Source organism: Lissotriton helveticus, chromosome 3_1 (assembly GCF_964261635.1).
Source record: "Lissotriton helveticus chromosome 3_1, aLisHel1.1, whole genome shotgun sequence".
NCBI lineage: Eukaryota > Metazoa > Chordata > Amphibia > Caudata > Salamandridae > Lissotriton > Lissotriton helveticus.
Genome location: NC_136061.1, coordinates 1932053922 through 1932079656, shown reverse-complemented (window position 1 = coordinate 1932079656; position 25735 = coordinate 1932053922). Strand labels below are relative to the sequence as shown.

Here is a 25735-nt window from a genome sequence, read left to right as displayed (position 1 = left end):
GCTACTATAAAGGGGGATGTTCACCACATAGAAGTTGGAATACTCTGTGTTGCTATAATCATGCTGCATATTTTCTTCACCAGACTTGTGCATAATAAATAACTATAGATGCAGGACTTGTGTGTATACTGACTTGGGGGTTGACAAATGGAACCCTACCTACAGATTCCTTGTTGGGTCTTTGGCAGGTGTTATTCCATGTTTCCTTACTGACCATGGCAGGGCCTTTGATGATGTCTGTGGTATCCTCACTGCAGGCTCGATAGACCCTAACCACAGGCCCTAAGGGTCCAAGAGAGTTGTTCATGGTGTGGCCAAAACCTTGGCATGCATAAGTGAGGGTCCAGAATCAGCCGAGGGCCACTATAACCCTTTCAAATTGAGCTCTGTCACCCTCTTTTCTAAATAAAAAAAGGCAACGTCCAGCTGGCAGTTAATTGGCATAGGTTTTCCCTATTCTTTCAGACGTTTGTTAAGCTCAACAGTTAAAAAGGAAGCCCAACTTACCTACAAATACCAGACTCAGTTAACACCTGGCTGTCTTAGTAACATTGGCCAATGTGTTCCAATTTAAAGGGAATAGGTATCTCTAAAATAGAGTCTCATAAAATAACTCTAGCTTTTATGTCCGACTGATCCCATTCCAGTTTTGTACCCACTGTGCTGCAAGTTCACCGGCCACACTAGGCTCTGCAGCAAATCTCAGACTTCAAGGCGACCATGCTGCAGCTTTTACAGATGGTTTGGAACTCTCTGGTGCACCTTTGGGCCCCACAGATTCATCAGGAGCTTGAAGTTGGTTGGGTTTCTGGTGGCGGTTACTCCACCAAAGCCAACTGACCCTGTACTTCCTTTCTATTTTATGGTGTTTAATGCTCTCTGATAATGCTCATTCAAGCCCAAGTGCCACCAGTGGTTTCAAAAGTAGAAACATCTGCTGAATTCGTGAGCGCCTTAAATGCAGAGTTCGGATGGCAAGGTCCGGACCGGCGCCAGAAAATGATCAGTTGGGCCTAATATGGGTCTCTTGGCGGCATGAGGAAATACAGCACCGTTTTCATGGTCATGGTATGTGAGGCTGTAGAGATGAACAGCTCTGCCAAACAAGCATTGGAAATGCAATAGGTCTCGCAATAGGAAAGTTTTGAGTTTTTGGTGTATTTAGGACTGACGCTTTGAATCATAAAATGCCTTCGGAGACGAATATATAATGCACAATTCTTTAATGGACGCCAGCTTTGCGATGCGGAAGTCGAGGCATGTATGCGCATGCGTGCTGGTGACTAAGAATTGAATTTACATGTCTAATTGAACACGGGCAGAAACGAGATGTGTCGCATTGTAGGTCACGAGACCTAAAAAGGCAGGGAAAAAACATAAGAAAAATATAATATACATTGAAAGGCATGGTCAGCTAGCTTAGTGGCTAACATATTAATCGGTCGCCATTAGGAGCACATGCACGTTATACCTTGGTGTGCAATAAAACAATTCCTACATGTTTTTAATATTTGCAAAATCTGGCACCAATTAGCATGCTAGTGTAACACGGAGCATGAAAGTTAAAATACTTACGGTAGGTTAAAGCCTTTTACTCCAAAACGTTCTTAATGCTGCTAGGCTTTTATCTTTAAAACTAGCCGTTCCTCCGTTTTATCATTAAATTCTGCATATGCATTGTCAACAGGCCACTAATAAACAAGCACTGGAAAAGCCAATAGGTCTTGCCTATGTGAGAGCTATTTGCTTGGGCAATGTGTTTCAGCCATGCTGTATACCAGTGTGGCTACTGTTCAGCATGTCTAAAAGTTAGTGGTGTGGTGTAGCATAGGGTAGATTGGAGTGGGGTATATTGGGGTAGTGGAATAGGGTGGATTGTGTTAGAGTGGAGTGGGGAAGATTGGCGTAGTGTAGTGAGGCTAGAGTGAGGTAGAAGGGAGTGGGGTAGATTGTATTGGGGAGGCATTAGGTAGTTGGGTAGATCAGCGTGGTAGATTGTAGTGGGGTAGATTGGATTGGGGTGGGTTGGGATGAAGTGGGATGGATTGGGATGAAGTGGGGTAGATTGGGATGAAGTGGGGTAGATTGGGAAGAGTGGGTAGATTGGGAAGAGTGGGGTAGATTGGGAAGAGTGGGGTAGATTGGGAAGAGTGGGGTAGATTGGGAATTGTGGGGTTGATTAGGGTAGATGGGAGTGGAGTGGGGTAGACTGGAGTGGGGTATACTAGAGTGGAGTTGGGTCAACTGGAGTAAAGTGGAGGGGGGTAGAAGTGGGGTATATTGTAGGGTAGATTGGGATGGAGTGGGATAGATTGGGGAGGTGTGGGGTAGATTGGAGTGGGGTAGATTGGGATAGATTGTATTGCAGTGGAGTTGGATAGAGGCGTGTGGTGGATTGGGATGAGTGAGGTAGATGGGAATGGGGTAGATTGGAGTAGGGTAGATAAGATTGGGGTGGTGTAGATTGAAGTGGGTGGAATTAGACGCAGTAGACTGGAGTAGTTTTTTTTAAAGCATGTTTTTATTTCAATTGGTACGAAATAAAGGCATAATAAGGCAATACAGATAATGCAAGGTATCCATGCCATTGCCATATCCAGTTCTGCATGACCAATAAGGAGATGGCAGCAGTGTTTGTCAATTATATGTTATCATTGTAGGCTCGCACGTTGCGTTCGCTCGCTACGCGCCGGATGGGGGCTGGTCTGGGAAAATTTGCCAGGGCTGCTTTCAGTTCCCAGTCCGGCCCTGGATGTTTCTATCCATTTCAAACCTGCTCTGGTCTTGTAATCTCTCTTATCTGGTTCTGCTGAAAGGTTAATTTTATTTCTTGTATGTTTTTTCACATGAAGTCCGAAATATGGTGGTAAATACTGCCTAGGAGAACGAAAGCGATACCGCATCTGTAACACCAAGCCTTGTGGGAAGGATAAGCCCAGCTTCCGCCACATGCAGTGCTCACGGTTTGACTCGGTGCTGTACAAAGGAAAGCTGTTCAGGTGGATCCCAGTGCACAACTTGGGTAAGTGTGACAATGCTTTCTTCTGAATGAGGTCTGTCAGAGGGAACGCACGGTGCTGCAACACTAGGTTAGTTGTGATTAGGCACAGTGGCATTGCAACTGCGGACACTGTACCACCTGACTCGTAATGAGGGCCTAGTTCGATAAACCCAACCACCCCAGTATTGCAATGATTCGATCTCCTCTAAGGCACTTATTTAAAGGCGGGAGCATATAATAACAAAAACTATAATAATATTAAAGAGAATCAAGAACACAATAAGAAAAAAGACTTTCCTAATTTCAACTGAATTTCTCATCAACAAACAAATCTACCACCTTACCTTATGCTTCAATCTAAAATCGACTTTTTTGGGTTTTCATCCAAATACTTAATTGGTAATGAGTATGCCAACCTAGCACAAGTCCTGTACTACACAGAGATTCCGGATTCTAAAGGTTTTAAGCCATGCATGTTACACCTGCTCTTACCAGGAGAATTCGGAAATGCACCTTGTAAAACTGGAACCAGCATTTCTGTACTTGGGAACCTCGGATGTGGAAACACTAGACCGTTCAGAATTGACTGGAGTAGCATACTCTGGGATACTGGTCAAGGCCAGCTTCCAAATCCATGTCCTTCAGAGATATTAAACTGATGATCAGCAAGATATTAGCTTTTTCAACTGAAATGCATTATACAGATGTCTGTTTTTGGAACAATGTTTTTCTAGAAGGTCAAGTGAGTGGCATTATGTGTGGTTTTCATTGTAAAGTCAATCCACTATGAACACAGCTCACCCCGCCCATCTTTCAGAATTTGCCATATGCCATCTTCTTGATATCTACCGTAATATGTCTTCACGCGATACTCTTTGAAGGTGGGCATAACTAGCCATACAGATCAACGTTTTAACATTAATAATAAACATGTATAAGTCTGGTTCATGTGGTTTTCAGTGAGTTGAAAGTAATTTGTTTTATTCTTGGCGATTTTCTGGGCTTCCATTCAAGAACAACATCCATACCTCTGATGTGATTCACAATTCTGCCATGAGCGGCCACCGTGGTCATAGCATCATTACGTTTTCTTTAAATGTTTGTTTTTAGTGGTGGAGGGCTATTCTTCTATCAGTAGCTAAAGACTTAGCCTTCCATTCCCTTTTGTTAGTTTTGCATCAATGCATAGACTTCCGCTTGTAAACAGTTTTGCATCAGCGCATAGAGTTCCGCTTATAACCATTTCTTGTGTGAAATTAATCTTACTTGATCAATGTCTTTGATGCTCCTTGTGGCAGTTTTGGTCGTTGTCATCTGGTATAGAGCAGCTACTGGGACCCTTTTCTGCTTTGTTTATCGGTGTGATGCACGCTTGTTTCATCATTTTCAGTGGTCAGTTCCTTCTTGACCATGCATTGCAATCTCTTTGTAAATGCTGGACCGAGGGGGCTCATTAACCTATTTGAACACTGGCCCAAGTGCCATATCATCTTTCTTGGCTGAACTCTCAGTGGTCGCTCCATTTGTCTTCTAGGTTGTGACACTTCCTAATTTGGGGCTTTCCTTTTACTCACTTTAGATATCATTCTGCTATTGCAGGGTGATGCGCAGGCCAATTTATTAGTCAGCTGACATAGTGTGGTTGGGGTGGTCGTCAAGGAATCTTGTATTAAACCTAGATGCTGGAAGGTGTTTATTGACTTCTGCACTGCAGAGATCAATATATTGGTACTTGAAGACAGGTGCAGCTGTCCAACAAATAACATCACCTCATCCCCCTTTTTGTGGAACACACTTTTAATTCTATTGGTTTATTTCCGCATGGTGTTGTGGGAAATGTAGTTCTTCTTTACATGATTCTAACTTCACTAATATTGAAAACATAGAGGCACACGGAGATTGTGTATTTGTGTTCAGAAAGTGACTTTCGTTTTACAGTATTTTTTATTCCTTAGGTAATCCATGTGAGCTGCACTGCAGACCAGAAGGCGAGTATTTCTCAGATAAGTTACTGGATGCTGTGGTAGACGGAACCCCGTGTTATGAAGGCAACGCCAGCCGTGATGTGTGCATCAATGGAATCTGCAAGGTAAATTGGTTATGAATATTATAAAGAGGACACTGCTGGGCATTTAAACAAAGTGTAGAGATGGCATTTGTGAATTCCAGCAGTATAAGTGATATGTGATGCTTGATGCTTGAATCCAGATGAACCATGGCATTCACCTCTTCAAATTTGTAATGTGGGTCATTTAAAATCAAAGTTCCAGTCCAACTTAAGCTATTCATTGAAATGCATTGAAGGTTCACACCATGAAATGTCCATTTTTTGACAATCAAAGAGTGTGAAATGATAATGCCGTGAATGATTCCCCTCCATCGAACCCGCTACAGCGCCATGAGACCCATGTGGGTGATATGTGCGCTCAACAAATGTAAATACCATAACATGTGGGTGACATGTGCGCTCAACAAATGTAAATAACATAACATAATCTGACCATCTAAATGGGGGTGAAGCCATCTTGAAACTCCTGTATGGGGGTGAAGCCATCTTGAAACTGCTGTACACACTATATTGGTGAATCCTCCAAAGACTCTTCAGATTAGAACCTTTTAGGTAAGTGAAAGGGTCCTGGCCTAGAATCACTTCGGTCTCTGTCGCTCATGTGAAACCCCCTTCCTGAGAGGTCTGGCCTTTGAGCAGTCTAGCAGCACCAAAACCAGCGTTTATGTGCAGCTGATTAATACATCCCTGTGCAAGTGACATCCAGAATAGTCTCCCAGTGGCACCTGTATAAAATCAAAGTAGGCCCTAATCAGAGCGGAGGTATCATTAGTGCACCAGGTACAGAGGCACATGTCCCAGGTGTCTAAGGGGCCCTCTGAAACCCCCATTATGACTATCTTGTACTAACCAACCACATAGCTGGGTGGGGGCATTGTTCTTGCTTGTGCTAGGTAGGGGTCATGACCCCCTTGCTACCCGCTGGCACTAATCTCTTCCACTCCACAGGTTTCCTCCATTTTGACAGAGCTGGGTTTGTTTATGTCTTGTAGAATGTGGGCTGTGATTATGAGATTGACTCTGGGGCCATGGAGGATCGTTGTGGGGTCTGTCAAGGCAACGCCTCCACCTGCCAGACTGTGAAGAAGACCTTTGAGGAGAGTGAGGGGCTTGGTAAGTGTGACTGCTGTCTGCATCAATTAAGTGCCTCTCCTTCCTAAGCTACCCTGCCATTTCAGTGACTCTGTTGCCCACTTGTCTGTCTTGACATACCCTGGCTTTTGCCATCAGTTGTGGCTGTGTTGTTGATTTTATGCATGCCAGACATAGCAGACAATTCCGGTTGTTGAAAATGCTGCTGGGTACCTAATCACAAGAATTAAAAGCAAAATGTCATGTCGGAATTCCTTACGTCAATTGTGAGTAAAAGCTCGGAAATACCTTAAGATTGACACATTCATATATTTTGAATATGTTTTAAAGTCGAAATGTCTTTAAATATGTAAAAAAAAAAAGACTCTGCTCTCTAATTTTTTTTAATCTCTACTAAGAGGTGGCTTCCCATACCTATTGCCAAATAATTTTAACAAATACTATAGCCATTCCATGCTTCTCAACATGGGTGGATCACTATCAAATTAATTTGTGGAGGATGCTCTCGCTGAAGGACTACTTTTCCAGATAAGTTACCTTTTCTTCTCCAGGACAAAATCCTACAGCTAGATACAAATGGAACGTAGCAAACAAATGCAAGGGATTACAAAATGGCTAAAACATTGAGCTTCACGAAATTGTCTTTGTTATGGTTATCAACCCAGCAGAAATCTCAGTAAGTTATGTCAGCTGAAGGAAAAATATGTCTGACAACAAATGAAATCAATAAGAAAAAGGTGAGAAAAGAAACTAGTTATAAAACATAACATAAAGAAGTATTTTAGGAATCCTTTCACAAGTTTTACCGTAATGGACTTGAGCATGATTGCAAACAAGGATTCTGCTGCAAGTCTGGAAGCTGAAAGGATGAGCCCTTAATTGGGAAGAAGCTGAAAGACCAATGTGGACAGGAGAAATGCTCTTAATCGCAGTCAGACTATATACGGCTCAGATGACGTTGTTAATGATTCTACAAAATATGGCAGTACAAATGTAGCACAATTGTGCAGAACCATCCCAGTGCTTTGATCTCTCCAAAGAAGGGTAAATATTTCTACAGTTGTAGATGATTTTGTGGGACCAAATCCAGTGCAAATATAAATGTGAAGTTATTCCGGGGGTGGATCCTTCATTTTCTCCCCCTCAGAATTCCTGTGGTATGTTCTTGGGCTGTCCCCAATGATGTATGTATTTGAACAGCTCTGGTAAAAGATGCTGCATCCGATGGGTGTGCAATTTCACAGGTACTGACAACACACAACTTATTCTCAGCACATCGGGTACTTTGACAGACAATACAGGCAACCTTGAAAACCTATTTTCTGATATCTGGGATGTTACTAAAAAGCTGAGCCTCAGTGAGTGAGGGCCTGTGTGTTCTCTAAGAGCTTACTGAGCAGTGCAGGCAGTTTTTACAGGCAAGCTTTCAAGTCTAAACCTCTATTACGTGTTCACTGAGCTTCTGGTATATGGACAGGAACCCCAGGGATGAATATCACGTCATAGGTGCAATGCAGACCAGCGCAGTTCAGCAGTCTGAGTAAAGCACTCTGCCAGCTGGCATGCCTCGCTTAACGTTATGACCAGAATGGTTTGATACTACTCACCCTCTATACAGAGAGGTGTCAAGAGGCCAGCAATGTCAACAAGCAGTTTCCATAGATGATTGCTACTCCCTACGTGTTTGCGATAAAGATTTATGTAAGAGATCATGGAACAAACTGGTCTTTGGCAGAAGGTCCAGAAACCTGCCAAGTGGTCAAGTCCTGCACAATTAAAACGTGCTGTTCCCACTTGGGAGCCTGCAGAAGGCTGTGTTAAATTCCACATTCTTGGCTCAATACCTCAGCCATACTGATATATGTACAATGCAAGTCCCTTCTTTGCAGCTTTCCTGCTCTCTTCCCCTTGAGATCTCCAAGTCACGGCGATGATCAGGGCTAACACCTCTCGCTTTCAGAGATCACAGAGCAGGCACGGCTATGGAGGGGCTTGAGAGGCAAACACTGGTGGAAACACTGGAGCCCAGGCTCCTACAAACCTGGGAACACCCAGAACAGGTCTGATGCTATTATTGTCCGAGCTTGTGAAGGGCATGTTTTAGACACTATAATAAGTGCATGCAGTGTCTTCTATCATTTGAAAACAAACCATCTGGCCTGATGTCATCTGAGGCTCTGGTAGTAAACATTTCCAGAGTGCGTGTAGTCCCAGTATGCCTCTGGCCCAGTCTAGAAGGAGCAAAGTATCAAAGATCACGTCAGTGTAAATAACAAAATAGTCTGTGTGTTAATGATTAAACAGCAAATCAGTAGTGATCTCCTGCTCTTGGGCTTGGCATTTTACCAAGATGTGGGAGCCAGGAGGATGTTGGGCTTGTTCCCAGGAGGCGGTGGTGCATATGTAGACATCAGTGTCGAACTATGCAGCTCAAAGTACAGGGCTGGGAAATATATGTGAGCCTCTACTTGGTGTCAGATATACTCAATTTTGTCAGGGCACTGCACCATCATGAAGTAGTGTGGCTCACTGGTTAGAGGCGGCAGACCCGAGAGCAGAGGACGGCCCGGGACCAGGGTTCGATTCCCGGCGCGGCAGGTTTCTGGACCAGGGTCAGCGGACTCGATAATTCTCTCGCCTCGGTGCCCACTCTGATCAGCGATCACACTCGGCAACTCTGGGCATTAGCTTGCCTCATCTTCACTAACGGCCCCACCAGACCGCCGGGGATGCCTGGTCTCACCCTGAAGATACCCATTAAGGCCATCTCTCAGGGAAGCCAGGAAGGGTTTCGCAGCGGTCGAAGCGCCTTGGGACCCTACGGGTAAGTAGTGCGCTATATAAATGCCTATACATTTACATTTACATTTACATCATCAACAATTTAAAACATCTTCTGTACCCTTTGCTCTTCTCTCTTTCACACCTCTGTGTTCTGCTCTCTTTCCCGTACATTTCTTCCTCTTGTTCGCAGTCATTTGCTCTCTTCCACCTCCTCTTTCACACGTTTTTCATGTTATTTATTTTCCCTCCTTTACTTCTGTTTCCCTTTCTTCCTTGTTGGTACAAATTGTTTATCCTAGTTTGTGTGATTTTCCATATGCTCATAAGGCCCTCCTGCAACTCAACAATGTTCTGCATGTCTCAGTAGCTACAGTCTGCCACCAATAGGTCATCTAATGCTGGTTCACTACAGAATGCTTCCCACCATTACGTCTGATGTGTTTTATTTATTTTATGTTTTTTAAGTAAAATTGATTTCTCACATTTATTTCAACTTGTTTGGAAAGTTTTATGTGTCTACTCGTAGGTGTGGTACCTAGGGAGCTAGACGCCGGTACCGAGAGTTGCTGGGCTCCATTTGTTTTCAGTGTCCTCCCTCTCGCTTTCCCCCCCCTAGTACAACTCTTTCTACATTGCCAGGCAACCCTACTAAGACACACCCATTCTATCGCGTCAAAGCGGCTATTTAATGCCGCTGGTGCCCTGTGGGCAAGTCCATCTGAAACCGGTTCATGCCCAGTCTGCTAGCTCCATCTCATGCTGCCGATAGCCCCACAGCGACTCGACAGAAGGACAAAGGAAGCTGCCACATGGCCTCGTATTGATGAGCCACATGGCCTCGTATTGATGAGAAAACTCTCTGTCTTCAAACCCTACTCTCACCAGGAGTGCCTCTACTATCCTGGATCACACTAGGATTATAATGATCCCCTCAAACTCTTGTTGGCTTGTTCCTGAGTTTGAACAATCGCACACTTTAAATTTGAGAGATATCTCCCCTACAGGCTCGTACTTCGCATTTCCTCCGTTACGTTTCGACTTGTCAGTGCTAGGTCCCTTGCCAAGCACATTACGGAGACTTGGAATCCTTTCGTTGATTCTAGTGTACATCTGATGTTTATAACAGAAACCTGGAAGTCTTCTCTACAGCTTGGCCCTCGGGTTTTAAGATTCTACATTGTTCCCAACCTGAGCGTACTGGAGGCCGTATGGCCATTCTGTTTCGAGAGATGCTTCTGGTGTGTCCAGTCTCGCTTGCTGGCTTTCCTGATGCTGAACTACTATGCTTCTCGATCACTGTACCTGACACAAGAGTCATAAATAGGATACTGTGCTATCCTTCCCCTCCTCTTTCAGCTCCAGCGTGCTAAAGCATTTTTTAAATTCATTGCACCTATGGCCCTTAGTCATTCTACCCTCTTTACACTTGGGGATTTAATGTCAGGCCAGACTCCACAGAAAATCCCTCAACTACTTCCTTGACTGAGGGCATATCTGGCCTCAATCTGAGTTTAAGGCCCTGTCCATGCGGTGGCACACTGCCCTGATTTGAATGTAAGCACACCCGAGGTTATTGTTTCAGGCGCTCATCCCTGTTAACAGGAAGGGATCGTGCTTTTGCCCCATTTTTATTTCTATGTGGACATATCCAGATGTCCTCCTCTGGAGGTCGCAAGAGCTCTCACTGCTCATGGGCCAAACTCTCTTCGGAGACTGTCTCCGCTGCCCTGGTCATGAACACTCATGACTGCCAACTCAGCGCCCCGCTCGAGGTTAATATTTCCCATTTTGGACAATGGGTGAACATGGCCTTTGACAGTGTGCTCCTTGTTTGAGCGAAATGATCTTGCTAGCTTGCAGTCTACAACTTGATATATGGACTCAGTCAGTGAAGCCAAACTTAAACGTAAGAAATTTGAGTGCATCTGGAGAATGGACTATTTATTGGAAAATTAAGTAGTGGTAAAATACCAACTTGGTAGAAAAAAGTAATCACATTATTTTGTTGGCAATTTTTTCAAATTCTTTAGCCAGTTAGTATTGGGGCATGACGTGATGCATGGCAAAAACCATTGGCAATAGGTCTCAAAAGTGAGATCTTTTGACTTTTGCCAATGATTGTTAATGTATTCGCCCAGACTTTAATGGATTTGATACATTCTTTTAGACTGAAATTCATGACCTTTGCAGATGATACACAGATTCTCTTTGTCTCTAGAAAAGCAGGCTGCCGAAAATTCCAATTACTGTCCACTTGGTCAACTGGAAGGTTCAGAACTCTCAAACTGAACCCGGAAAAAACAGAATACTTACTCCTCTTGAGCGTCCATGCACCTACTTCTTCCATCACATGCCCATGGCCTGCTGGTCTCTGAGAGAACAGCCTTTTTCACTATTTTCCATCCTGCCGTCAGTCCTCTGACCCCAGCTGCTAGCCATCCCCAGATTCCGGTATGCATGGGCAATAGGCCATGCTTTTTTTAGGTCGAGCCTGGGCAGCGCATGTTCTGCTCTGCGAGACATGCTGTATTAGAGTATGGAGTTTAATCTCCGCCCACTCTCCGCCCATATTTTTTCATTGGCTTGTGTCATTGTCCTTTGTAAATGCTGGCTTCTCATTCATTATTAAGGCTTGTTAGTCCCTCCTTAGTACAGCCTTGTGTTCATTTGTAACCTCCCAAGAGGACTGGCCCTTTTACCTCTGTTGTTACACGGTATGTCTTATTTAGTCTGTAAGCACTATTTTCTTTAATGAGTGTTTCCTGCTGCAGGCACGACATGCTTTCCTGCAACATTCAGCACGCCATGCACGCTTTCACTCTCTAAGCAGCGCGGGACAATGGCAGCAGCTTCTTTGAAATGAAATAGGTCTTGCATTTACAAGAGTTTCAGCTATTGGCATTGTAAATGACAATGCCTTTTAGTGATGTGTTCAAAACAGATAAATAAAATGCATTGCCATTTACAATGCAAATAGCTTAAACTCTCACAAATGTGAGACTTATTGCATTGCAAATGCTTGTTTTATCCTGTAGCAAAGACTTCGAAAGGTTTTCCTTTGCAACTGCTCCAGATTGATCAATTGCTCCGATCCTGTAAATCCTTTCAAACCTGGCTCTTTACTCATTGATCCTGCTTCAACCTCCAGCTCAGGGCCTCTAAGCAATTTTCTACATATAGCGCCAGGACATTATTTGGTAAACGTTGCACTCAATAAATGCTTCTTACAGTACATTAATTGTAATACCCTGTTCAATGCAGTGATGCTACAGTTCTTTCCCCTCATTGCCAATAAAATAAAGGGCACGCAAAGGCAGGTGCTAAAGCACCACCATGTGTTATCTTACAAAGTGAATAGGTTTACTTCTCTGTGAGCAAATCTGCGTCTGTGGAATGTGAAGCACTCCTCAAAAAAAGCTACCTCCTTCACTCTACTATCACCTCTTTCTGTAGATATTACAGATACCCTGTAGAACCTGTTATTCTTCTATGTGTTACTGTGTGATCTTCCTTCAGGTCTACTTACCACCATTGTGCTGGACCAATGTGTGCAATATCTCCCTTGACACACCTTTTTGGACATGACCTCCCCTCGGCCAGCTGATCAGCAGCAACTGGTTTTGGCTCAAATGCTGCTGTCCCTGACCTGATTTTAAGCTGCCTTTCTCACTCCAGAGATTATGACCACCCTCAGTGTCTGACCATTGGACATATCTCAGAAAAACTGTGCCTGAAATCAGGCAAGAGATATATGTTAGACAGTTTGTCATATATGCCCCTGTTAGCTACAGCCCCATCTTACACCCTTTTAATCACCCTTGTTTTTCTGTTTTATTTTCTTCATTGTCATTCTTTTTTCTGTCTGGTTCACCAATTAAATAATTTCCTCCACAACTACAAATGTTTCCTGTCTTTCCACCTGTCATGTTTCTTAGGGTTATACCCTAAGTCTACAGTTGTAGATCACCTAATCCTATAACAAAAGGACTTAGTTAAATGCAGTAGCGGCTGCTCTTGATAACCAGTGGCGGAACAATGGGGTTTAGGTGTGGGGGTAAATAAAAAAAAAGCACTTAACTGCCGCTGACGGCTGCCGTCTTAGGTTCTTCTGCTCCGGTCCCGACATCAATTCCCCACGGGCTGGTGCACACTGCGCAGGCTCCTATGCGCCAATCAAGACACTGCTCTCATGCTGGTAATACAGCATGAGAGCAGCGCCATTAATCGACTGAGCTGGCTGGTTTGACACTCCCTCAGGTCCTAGGAGCCTGTGCCTCTTCTCCGTCAGGCTGTGCAGCACAGCTCGGGTGAAGAGAGATCTAAGTGCACTGCACATGATGGTTTGGCCGACATTAGACAGCCAGCAAAACCATCATGCGTACTTAGTGTGCTCTACTCCGTCCCTGCTGTCATCATGGCCCTGCCCTGCCCAGACTTTGCATTTTATTTTTCCCGTTTTCCTCAGCTGACTCTCAGCCTCCATAGTGGAGAAGCCGCTACTGGTTAAATGTGTTATACATGAGGAAGGAGAAGCTGATCAGCTGCAGACTCACAGCCTGCTCTTTCTCACAGTTAAAGGGGTGCTTTATGGTAACAAACAGTCTCTTTGTTTTCAGGGACACAGTGGTAATTGGGAAACCCACCTTTTGTGCTTAGAATGTCACACTTCAGCATCTGTACTAATAATGACACAGTGTAAGTTTAAAAACATTTATTGTCATAACCTACTACTTAGTACATGCATTTTGACCACATGACAGATAAAATATATTGTTATAATAAGGGTTACTAGAAACGTGAAAACAACAAATATTTCTACTATGTTTTTTAAGAATATGCAGCCTGATTCATCAAGCTGAAATTGGCTCGCAAAGGGCCAGATTCTGAAAATCTGGCCCTTTGCGAGCGCTATTTTTGCATTTGGGATTCATCATCCCAAATGCAAAAATCGGTAATAGCGATTTCGCTATTTTGCGAGGAATTACATTTAAGGAATCTCTATTTGAGATTCCTTAAATGCAATTCATCATCCATTTAAAAATTGCGAATTCGCAATTTCGGCCAAACCTCGTGGTAAATAGCGAAAACTTAGAAAAATGCTTTTAAAAGCATTTTTCTAAGTTGCATGTTGCACACACACATGTCCTTTGGACATGTGTGTGCGCAACACCTGTTTCAATTTGCATTTAAGGGGTGCTACAGGGTGTCCTTTGGACACCCCTGGCACCCTTTAAATCGCTATCTTATTTGCGATTAGCAAATTGCTAATCGCAAATAAGGAAGACTCCCCATTCATTCCTTTGGGCCTTTTGGCCCATAGGAATGAATGGGGAGTTATTCCTTATTTGCAATTAGCAATTTGCTAATCGCAAATAAGGAATGTGTAGGAATCGCATTTCTTTATGCAATTTCTACATGAATCCCGTTTTGCAAGTCCTTAATAGCGATTCGTTATGAATCGCTATTAGGGGCTCGCAAAACGGGAGAATGATGAATCAGGCTGATGGTTCCTAAATCCTACACCCTACTCTTATTCACTGCTCTGAGAGCATGAAGTAAAGTAACTCGAGTAATGGGAGAATATTTGAATTGTTGCCCTGCATACCTGAACACAGCGTGCCTCTGTCAGACTCTCTGCTTCTGTTCCATGCGTCCAACCTCACTCCAAGAGGGGTAGCAAACAGCAGTCTGAAATCTGACCTCTTCCGATACTTCTGAAGCGAAGGCCTTTCTTCCCCAAATGATCAAGTCTTGATGGTTATATAAAAAAATGACCACTGATTAGTCTAGCTGATTATGCGTGAAAAACAAGGCAGAAATGCAGTGAGAAAACCCAGCTGAAAACAGTGTACATAATATGCGCCACCTCTGTGCACATATCATCTCTCTATCTTGGTGTCTTAGAAGTAGATATTTGTGTCATCTTGGCCAGACTCGTGTCTAATATTCTGCTGATAATCAAGCGAGAAGGTGCTGTTGTGCAAACCGAACGTGCCTGTGTGTTGTGAAATGTGCAAATATCTTGCTTGAGGCTGACAATTAAAAATAACTCAGTCAGGATAACATTAAGTGTGTTTAAAAATTAAGTCAGGCTCATGATTCTATATCACACCCTTTTAATTTCCTTGTTGTCTCTCTTCTCCCTTCTGACTGTGCTTCTGCTTCTTTCTGTGTACCCTCTATGCCTGCTTATTTCTCCCTATCCCTGCCTCCTCACATGAAATTGGCCTTACCACTGTCAAGTCAGACAATTATCTGCATTGAGAAATGGTGCAATAATAACCATTTGTAGTTGTGTTTGTTGGATACATTTCTCTTCTATTTTAATGCCACTGCCCATAAGTGCACATATTACATTGGATTCTGGGTTACCCTATGGAGGAAGAACTTGATCTTTTCCTTTCTCGCCATTGTTTACCCTGCCCTCATAGTTCTCCGTCTCTTGCTTCCTCCTTCTCCCTGCCACACTCCCCCATCCCTTGCTGTCACCTACATAATGCGGTGGGCTCACATAAACACGTATGATCCTACTTTCCTCCTCTGAGACAGTCACTGGATGTAAATAGTTTGATGTTGCCTACAGGGTACGTTGACATTGGATTGATACCATCTGGAGCCCGGGAGATCCGTATTGAAGAGGTGGCAGAGGCTGGAAACTTTCTTGCATTGCGAGGTGAAGATCCTGAAAATTACTTCCTGAATGGTGGATGGACCATCCAATGGAACGGAGATTATGATGTGGCGGGAACCACTTTCACCTACGATAGGCAGGGAGACCTGGAGAACCTCAGTTCTCCAGGACCCACACGGGAGCCAGTCTGGATCCAGGTACCAATTTGTCATTACTTCTATATCAACACGTGCATGAAGCTGGTCATTGTTTAGGTTTCATTATTTCACCATATGTCAGAAAAGGCAAATCTAACTATAACACTATTTGAACACTAAATAATGTCCTCTTTAAAATTCACCATCTCATCCATGGGGCCAAAATATTGAGAACAAAAATATCATGAATATAAGTGTATATATAGGTAAGTATAGGTTTACTATACTTTACTTCACATATATGTACTTTGGCCATATTATACTTCAAGGTGCATAGAAGTGGGGTTAAGAATAGGAGATTGAAACTCTTTATGTACTTACCTTCACAATGTTTTGCTTTTGATTTGTATTCCATGAGATTTTGGCCCAACCATATTTTTTAGAGGACAGCTTTCCCTTGACTGTCTCAGCATTGAAGCAGATATTCTCAGAGATGGTGGATATAGTCCTAACAGTAACCTCACAATGGAACATTCCATCACCCAACTAACTAACCCAATCACTGTCTCTACCAACATTATGTCTAAAGGGATCCAGAGCCTCTAGAGCCATTATTACATTACAGTGGGCAGAATAGATATAGCTGTGGCACACCTTGGGTGTGGTTACAGTGGTGGCACCAAGAGGGTTGCTTTAAGGAATAATAGACCCGGGACTGTAAGCAGCCCTACAACCACAGCATATCAAGCCCTAATAAATGAAAGGAGCCGGCTGCTTAAGCTTCTTACATTGACCCACAGCTCAGCCAAAAGCAGACAATAGCAATGAATGAATGTAGAACTGGCTATGACTACTGCATCCAGGCAGGAGAGTGTTGATGAGGAATTGCAAGATGAGAACACAAATGTCTGCAGGATTATGGCCTCATATTCATCCCACTATACTAGACAAATCATGAATACACACTACTGTGAACAAACCAATCTTCACTTACCAGATCTGATAAGAACTCCTCACGACTGGGTCAGAGAAACATCCCAGAACAATGTGGAAAGTGTGCCTAGAGTGCAAAAAACAGACAGCAAAAACATAATTTGAAATGCATGTATTTAAGTGGTGTTTGTATACTGTGAACCCTGTTGAAAGTCAGCTGAACACTGTATATAGTCAAAGGCAAAGAAACGGTCAATGATGACTTGGTGGGTAGCTGGGTTTTGAGTGCTGTAGTGTTACTTAAAGAGGTGTGCTTCAACTCTTTCCTAACTTAGAGTAGGGTTGGAGTGGCCATCATAGATAAAGATCCTTTCAACTCCTTGGTTCATAGATGGAGAAAGCCCGCTGCTTAGTTTTTCACTTTTTTGCACTTCTTTGTCTCCAGTCTGATGGTGTTCTGCCTGCAGGTGTGGTTTGAGCCCCGTAGACATGGTGACCTCGTCAGCCAAATAAACAGGGTTTCTTGTCATAATGGCTTTTAAGATGATGCAGCTGTTTTTGAAGATGGTACAGGAAAAAATTATGAAATGAGATAACGTGCATTGATTGAAGGTTGCGTAACACTAAATCATGTCTCATTGCAAGCATAGGGAGATGCGAAGACAGCTAAGAATGTCCTTTTTCAGTCAAAGTGCTAGAAACCAGACTGAATCAAATTATTACTACACATGTCCACCCGAACCAGTCTGGTTATATGCCAAACAGGGGAACAAAGCTTAATTTGCACAAGCTTTACGGCTGTATGAGGTACACAAAAGATGTGCACGAGCTGTCATTGGACCCCACAATGGCGTTTGATACCCTGGAGTGGCCGTATATATTCAGAGTCTTAGAAAGGATGAGTGTCAGACCTCCAATTCAGGCAATGGGTAGGGCTTTTATATCAGCTACCAATGTCCAGGGTGAGGGTTAATCTTCTTATGTCAAGCCCATTCTGGCTAGCTGGGGGACCAGGCTGGGATGTCTGCTTTCACCCTTGATTTTCACTTTGGCTCTAAAACCCTTTGCATTATGTACCAAGCCAGGCCCTGTAATCAGAGTTCTTAGCTGAGAAGACATGTGGGATGAAAGAATTTCACTATACGTTGATGATGCGCTACTAGACGTGACACAACCTGAGTTAACCATCACCAGAATATTTACAGGTCTTTGTAAAATATGGGAAGTACTCCGGTTATAAAATAAACAGGTGTAACTCCCATTTATATATACCTAGGGATGTGGATACCTTGCCTGAACGAAACGTATACACTTTCAAAGACAAGTTCAAAAGGTACGCCGTGCACTGGAGGGCCCGTCGCTAACGTTGATGGACAGTGAGACCATGTTTTAAATAATCTCCTGACAAAATGTTTACATGCTCACCAGAATAGTCGGTTCAAAATACCAGAAGGCTGATGGAGCCCTGAGCGATGAGACTGTGTCAGTTAGATGAGAAATGAGGCATTACATTAGAGGATTAAAGGAGGAAACGCATGTGTGTCTCTCTATGCTGATGATGTTTTGATATATAGCCAAGATATCTACAGTGCTGTGTCCATTGTAGCACAACAACTGGGCCTAATTAAAAATGTCCCTGGGCTTGGTGTTAACTGGTATTGCCTTTTCCCCCTAAACCCGGACTGTCCTGCATAAACTTTAACTGTCAACAGCCACTATATCAAGTGGGAACCCACTACAAAATTCTGTTACCTAGGTGTTAAAATCTACCACTCTACAACAGACTTGACCAATGGCAATGTAATGAAGGTAGTATCCTCTCTCAGGTCTCAAATCAAATTCAAATTCAAATTCAAAACAAGCTTTATTCGATTTTGAGATTAAAATCATAAAGCGTAATAAAACATTAAAAGATCATTTTCTTGTGTTTTTTTTTAAAAGAGCAAATTACATCCATAATATTCAGAATAAGCCTGATCAAACAATTCTTGTAAAAAGTTCATGATTAAATACATAAAAAACTTATATACTTGGGGGTAAAATACAAGGCTCTACATAGTATTCCTGAATTTAATAACAAGTGTTAAAAAGCTTGAGACTGCATAGATAACATGATTGTCTTCTAACTGTTGAAATTTCACATATGCTAATCTACAAGTACGAATCCCCCATGCTTTGAGGACAGGTATCAAGAAGGCCCTTCGTGGTCCCTGGTAGAATTTGCAAAATAACATACAATGTATATTTTATTGCTTTGAATTGTCATCACAGGGGCAAGTTAGGTTATCCGTAGACCAGTCATTACAGGTAGGGAAGGTAACCAGACGTCAGGTCAGCAGTGTGCGGGCATAGGGGCTTAAGACCAGGGTGAGATAGTGTTGTAGACCCTCACGGTGAGTAATTTCCTGGTATCTAAGAACAGTGTGTTTTTTTTTCTCGACATTCCATCTGACACTTGCTAGATGTGCACAAACCATCTTTTTCAAAGAACCTCTTGATATCCCCTCCATGGTCGCTGGATTTTCAAAGAACTCTGGGTGACCTATCTCCGTGAGGATGTTTCTCACATAAGATAGACATCTGATGTTTGCCACCCCGTCCAATGCGAGACAATCAGTTATTAAGTCTCTATTTAAAGTAGTCTCCTTGGTGACCCAGACCTTGTGCCACAACAGTATGGGGGAGATCCTGATGGTGTCAGAAATATGGAATCCCTACTTCAATGTGTGTCATGTAACTTGATGTAAATTTAGAGACACCCAGTAAGTGGCAAACAAACTGGTTCTCACCATATTCTAGCGACTGAGCATTTTCGACCCCCCATAGCCCTGCACCATATGTAGCTGTAGATAAACATTTGGCCTTGTAAATGTGTATCAGCTCCTTGACCGGTTTCCCGCCTACTTTGGCGGAGAAATTTTTCAAGGCGCCAATAGTCCGTGTGAAAGCTAATTGTCTGGCAGCAAATGCTGCATGCCAACCCCCCCCTCCTGTCGAAGGTTACGCCCAGGTAGCAGAACCTGTCAGTTGTTTCAATTTTTTGACCTTCCAGAAATATTGGGCAAGAGACCCTTTTTAACCCTGGGCCACAGGACATAGTGCAAGTTTTAGAGGTGTTCACTTTTAAGCCTCTATCCCTCATAAAGCTGGTAAATTTGACCATGGCCCGCTGTAAACCTAGCCTGGTCCGTGACATTATCGCCGCGTCGTCGGCGTATAATAGTAATGGCACGGGTGTCCCATTTATAGAGGGGTAATCATATTGTGACTCTCTTAAATATTGTCCGATGGAATTGACATATATAGTAAACAACAGGGGTGCTAATATGCACCCCTGTCTAACCCCCCTCAAAATGGGAAATTTATCCGAGCACTCCCCCTGGCGTCCAAACCTCACTCTAGCTCCTGCGTCCTTATATAATTCTTTAATCAAGGTTACAATATGACTATCGATGCCCAAATCTGAAAGGATTTTCCATAGTAGGTCGTGGTCCACGCAGTCGAAAGCGGAAGTTAAATCAACAAAGGTGATGTAAAATTTTCCGCTCCTGGCCTGGGTGTATTTAGAAATAAGTAAGGCCAAGTTCAGACACTGTTCTGCAGTCCCTTTCCCTGATCTGAAGCCATACTGCAGGTTAGAAATAGCCTGATTTTCCTCCTCCCAGATATGGATCCTATTTAAAATTATTCTGCCAGCCACTTTCATGAGTGCATCTAGGAGTGATATTGGCCTATAGCAAATAGGGTTGTTTCTATTGCCTTTTTTAAAAATTGGCACGACGATAGCGTCAGGCCAAGACGAAACAAACCCACATTGGTTGGCCTTATTTAGCACATTTGTGAGCAAGGGGGCCCAGAGATCTATCTCTGCCTTATAGACATCGATCGGGACGCCATCGGGGCCAGGTGCCTTGCCGGATGAACTTTCTTTAATGGCTTTGATAACCTCATGGCAGTTGAACGTTATATCTAAGGGGAATGTAGTTAAATAAATAGGGTCACTGGGACTAGATATAATGTCGTTAGGGGTGTTCGTACTAGGTCCACTCGTCGGTCTATTGTAAAGGTGTTTGAAATGGGTCACCCAGGTGTCTCCTGTTATTGCTACATCAATAAAGACTTCAACTCTACTCTGCAGATATGGAGCGTTTACCGCTTTCCAGAAAGCCGTGTTGTCTCTCCGGTGTGCGGCCTCTCGTAAGGACGCCCAGGCCTCTTTCTTTAGAGTCAATCAATCAATCATAACATTTGTATAGCGTGCTACTCACCCGGAGGGTCTCAAGGCGCTTAGGGGAGGGGGGGGTCCGCTACTGCTCGAACAGCCAGGTCTTGAGTTGCTTCCTGAAGGAGAGGTGGTCTTGGGTCAGACGGAGGTGGATGGGGAGGGAGTTCCAGGTCTTGGCAGCCAGGTAGGAGAAGGATCTTCCTCCCGTGGTGGCTCTTCAGATGCGTGGACCTGCGGCGAGGGCGTGGCTGGTCGATCGTAGCTGGCGGGTGGGAGTGTAGAAGGTCAGGCGGTTGTTGAGGTACCTGGGTCCCAGGTCATGGAGGGCCTTGTATGCGTGGGTGAGGAGTCGGAACGTGATTCTTTTGCTGACGGGGAGCCAGTGCAGGTCTCTCAGGTGTCCGGAGATGTGGCTGTGTCGGGTGATGTCCAGGATGAGTCGTGCGGAGGCGTTCTGGATGCGTTGGAGTCTTTTCTGCAGTTTGGCTGTGGTTCCGGCGTAGAGGGTGTTTCCGTAGTCCAGTCGGCTGGTGACGAGTGCCTGAGTGACCGTCTTCCTGGTTTCGGTGGGAATCCATCGGAAGATCTTTCGGAGCATTGTAGGATGTTGAAACATGACGATGAGACGGCGTTGACTTGTCTGGTCATTGAGAGGGAGGAGTCCAGGATGAAGCCTAGGTTGCGTGCGTGGTCTGTTGGTTTGGGTGCGCTGCCCAGGGCAGAGGGCCACCAGGAGTCGTCCCAGGCAGAGGGTGATGATCCCAGGATGAGGACTTCCGACTTGTCTGAATTCAGTTTCAGGCGGCTGTTCTTCATCCACTTGGCTATGTCTTTCATCCCTTCGTGTAGGTTGGTTCTGGCGGTGGCGGGGTCTTTGGTGAGGGAGAGGATCAACTGGGTGTCGTCGGCGTAGGAGATGATGTTGAGTTTGTGTTGGCGTGCGATGGCTGCGAGGGGGCTCATGTAGACGTTGAAGAGGGTTGGGCTGAGTGATGATCCTTGGGGTACGCCGCAGATGACTACGGTGGCCTCGGATCTGAACGGGGGGAGGCGGACTTTCTGGATTCTTCCGGCGAGGAAGGAGATGATCCACTCGAGTGCCTTCTCTTGGATTCCGATGTTGTTGAGGCGCTGCACTAGGGTGCGGTGGCAGACAGTGTTGAACGCTGCGGAAAGGTCCAGGAGGATGAGGGCCGCTGTTTCTCCGTTGTCGAGCAGGGCTCGGATGTCGTCAGTGGCTGCGATGAGGGCGGTCTTGGTGCTGTGGTTGGTTCGGAAACCGGATTGCGAGTAGTCGAGGGATCCGTTCGTCTCGAGGAAGGCGGCAAGCTGTCTGTTGATGGACTTCTATATGACTTTGGCGGGAAAAGGGAGGAGTGAGATGGGGCGGTAGTTTTTGAGGTCGGTGGGGTCCGCTGATGGTTTCTTCAGTAGGGCGCTGAGTTCTGCATGCTTCCAGCTCTCCGGGAAGGTGGCTGTGTTGAAGGAGCAGTTGATGATGTCCCGGAGATGGGGTGCGATGACGGAGTCGGCCTTGTTGAAGACGTGGTGGGGGCATGGGTCGGTTGGTGATCCGGAGTGGATGGTGTTCATCATGCGGATGGTGTCTTCGGTGCTGACTGGGGTCCAGGCGCGGAGGGTGGTGGTGGGGGGCGTCGGTTCGGTGGTAGGGTGCGTGGGCTGTGTGCTGAAGCTGTTGTGTATGTCTGCGATCTTGCTGTGAAAGAATGAGGCAAATGAGTTGCAGAGGTCTTGCGAGGGAGTGATGTCGTTGTTTCCGGCGCTGGGGTTGGAGAGCTCTTTGACGATGCTGAAGAGTTCCTTGCCGTTGTGGGCGTTGTTGTCTAGTCGTTCCTTGAATGCGTGGTGTGGATCAGCTGGTGGTGGTTGCGGGTGGCGCGCTTGAGGGCGGTCATGTTGTCTGTAGTCGGGTCTTTGCGCAAAGGCTTTCTCGAGGGTGCGGCAGTTCTTCTTGGAGCCCTTGAGTTCGTCGGTGAACCAGGGGGCTTTCTTGCTGCCAGGTCTGCTGGGAGGGGTCTTCAGTGGAGCGAGGTCATCTGCGCAGTTGGTGATCCACTGTGTGAGGTTGCTGGCTGCTTGGTTGGGGTCCGTTGAGCTGGCGGGAGGGTTCTGGCTCAGTGATGTGGTGAGCTGGTCGGTGGTGATCTTATTCCAGCTTCTGCGGGGAACCTGTTGCGGGTGGTGGTGAGTCGTGGTCCTTCTGAAGCTGAAGTGGACGCAGCTGTGGTCTGTCCAGTGGAGTCCGGTGGAGTGGCTGAAGGAGATGTACTTGCTGGAGTAGAAGACTGGGTCAAGCGTATGTCCGGCGTAGTGGGTGGGGGTGTTCACCAGTTGCTTGAGTCCGAGGTTGGCTAGGTTGGCCAGCAGGGTGGTGGTGTTGCTGTTGTTGTTGTTGTTGTTCTCCAGGTGGAAGTTGAGGTCCCCTAGGAGGATGTAGTCAGCGGAGGAGAGGGCGTGTGGGCTGATGAAGTCTGCGATGTCTTCGCTGAATTGTGTGCGTGGTCCCGGGGGTCTGTTTATGAGGGTGCCGTGTGGTCTTGGGGTCGGTGTGTATCTGGAAGTGAAGATGTTCGGCGGCTGTGAGGGTGTCGTCGGAGTTGGTCGTGATGCGGATGGTGTTCTTGTGGACGATGGCGATGCCTCCTCCTGTCTGGTTGACCCGGTCCCTCCGGGTGATCTTGTATCCGTCCGGGATGGCGATGGCGATGTCGGGCGCTGAGGAGGCGTTCATCCATGTTTCCGTGAGGAAGGCAACGTCTGGAGATGTGGCGTCGAGCAGGTTCCAGAGTTCCACGGCGTGTCTGTGGACGGAGCGGGTGTTGAGCAGGATGCACTTCAGGTGGTTGCTGTTGGTGCTCGACTTGGCAGGTGCTGTACAGGTCCGGGTGCAGGAGAATTTGCAGGCTTGGCAGGGGAAGGGTCCGTGGGTGCGTCTCGGGGTGGCTCGGTAGCAACCGGGGATCCGGCCGGTGTTGAGTGCGTTGAGGGTGGCGGCGTCGTAAGTCCGGCGGGTGGGCTGCCTTTGGCGCGCCTTTGGCGCGCCTTTGGCGCACAATCGGCGCGCCCGCTGAGCGTGAACGCTGCGCGTACGCGTGCCCTCCGCCATAAATGGCGAAGTGGGAGGGAGGAGCAGCTGGGAGGCGGGAGCGGGGCGGCCAATGGGAGGGATACAGAAAAGAAAGGGCCGGGGCTGCAGGGGAGCAGCGGCGGGGAGAGGGTGGGAACGCGGCTGGGCACAACAAGAGGGACAGAAATACGCAGCAACAGAGGCAACGACAAAAAAACGGGGGCAAAATACACAATAACTCAACAGAGGAAAATACGAAACGCGCAACAGAGGCAAACACGCAACAGAGGCAAATATGAAAACACGAAACAGAGGCAAAAAACAAACGTTCAGGGAACAGGAGCACAGCTGCGGGCAGCGGCGGCACTCGGCGGGATCGGGGGCATCCTGGGCTCACTCACGGGGAGTGTGCGTGGTGCGTGGGGTGACCGGCCCAGAGGATCAGAGGTCATCCCAGAGGTCAGAGTGGCTTTCCTGATCTTAATAGTCGTTTTATATGTCCCTCTGGCTTGGCGGATTAAGTCAGGATTTTTAGGTGTACTTTGCAAGGCCTTTTTTAAAAGTTTTAGTGCCTTGGTGCACTTAATATCAAACCACCCATGCGCTTTATTTGCGACAGATGCAGATGTATGTTCTCTAAACAATAAATTCTTTACCGCTAATTGGATTTTTGAAAAGGAAGCCATTACTTTAGCTGGTTCTTCGTCGTGTGCCAAACATACCCCAATGTCTTCAAGGGATGACGATAATAATTTTTTCAGGAACCCAGCAGGCTCAACCTTCTCCCATTTAATAACATATCCGTTTTTAGCGGTCAAATTAATCTTTGGGATACAAGGGAGATTCCCCTTTGTAATTCGTTTCTCCCCGCTGATTTTAACTGTAAAAGAGATAGCATAGTGGTCACTGAATAGGGCGGAACCTGTTTCCCATGTGCTCACAAGTCCCGCATGATCAGAGGACATTAAGGTGAAGTTAATTACGGAATTGCTCCCGCGTCCATTATACGTTCGGGTTGCAAAGCTCATTCACGAAAGACAGATTAAGGTGGAAGATGATTTCATTAAGGATATTACCTAATTTAGTGTGGGGAAAATGAGTAGGGATGTCTTCCCTGTGGTCAGCCAGGCCGCAAAGGCCAGTTGCGTGATGGGGGCAAATAGTGCAGTTAAAATCCCCGACCCAGATTATCACCTTCTCTCCAATTGTCTGTTCTCTTAAAGATGTTAAACTAGTCATGAGATTATGAATTGTAGGCTCTATTATGTTAGGAGGCACATTATTGTAAAAGTTTACTAAAATGATTTTTATTTTTTGTGTTTGGCCCCATCTAAAGACCAATACCTGGTAATACGCCGTACTCAGAAACTTGTTAACTTTTATGTCCCCTGTCGTTGCGACATAAATGCAAAGGCCTCCTTTGTTTCTGCCCTGTACACTAACCAAAGCTGGTGTATGAAAGGTTTGGTAACCTATAATGTGGTGTTCCTCTGTCGTCCATGTTTCCTGCAAACATATTATGCTATGCTCCGTCACAAAATCTAACCATGATTGCTGGGAGACCTTGGTTGACAGACCCGCCACATTCCAAGATAAGAGGCTGTGAAAAGGATTAGTCAGCTTCGCGCCTGTGTTCTTTAAGAGGGGGCTTTCTCTAGTTCTAATATCCATTGAGTGAACACAGTTCATCGGAACCAGGGGGGCAGTTAGAGGCTGGCTATCGGCCCCATGAGGCTTGATGGTTTCTTCCACAGCTATGTCGCAGCGTAAAGCAGT

The 25735-nt window shown here is 45.4% G+C and overlaps 1 protein-coding gene across 1 annotated transcript in view; it reads left to right on the top strand.

The window, feature by feature from the left end:
* ADAMTS7 (ADAM metallopeptidase with thrombospondin type 1 motif 7) overlaps positions 1-25735 on the top strand; it is a 625092-nt gene that overhangs the window by 383331 nt on the left and 216026 nt on the right. The window contains exons 12-15 of the mRNA XM_078682968.1: positions 2853-3022; positions 4957-5090; positions 6062-6182; positions 15529-15773. Of these exons, the coding sequence (XP_078539094.1) occupies positions 2853-3022; positions 4957-5090; positions 6062-6182; positions 15529-15773 (670 nt within the window). The remainder of the gene's footprint in view (positions 1-2852; positions 3023-4956; positions 5091-6061; positions 6183-15528; positions 15774-25735) is intronic.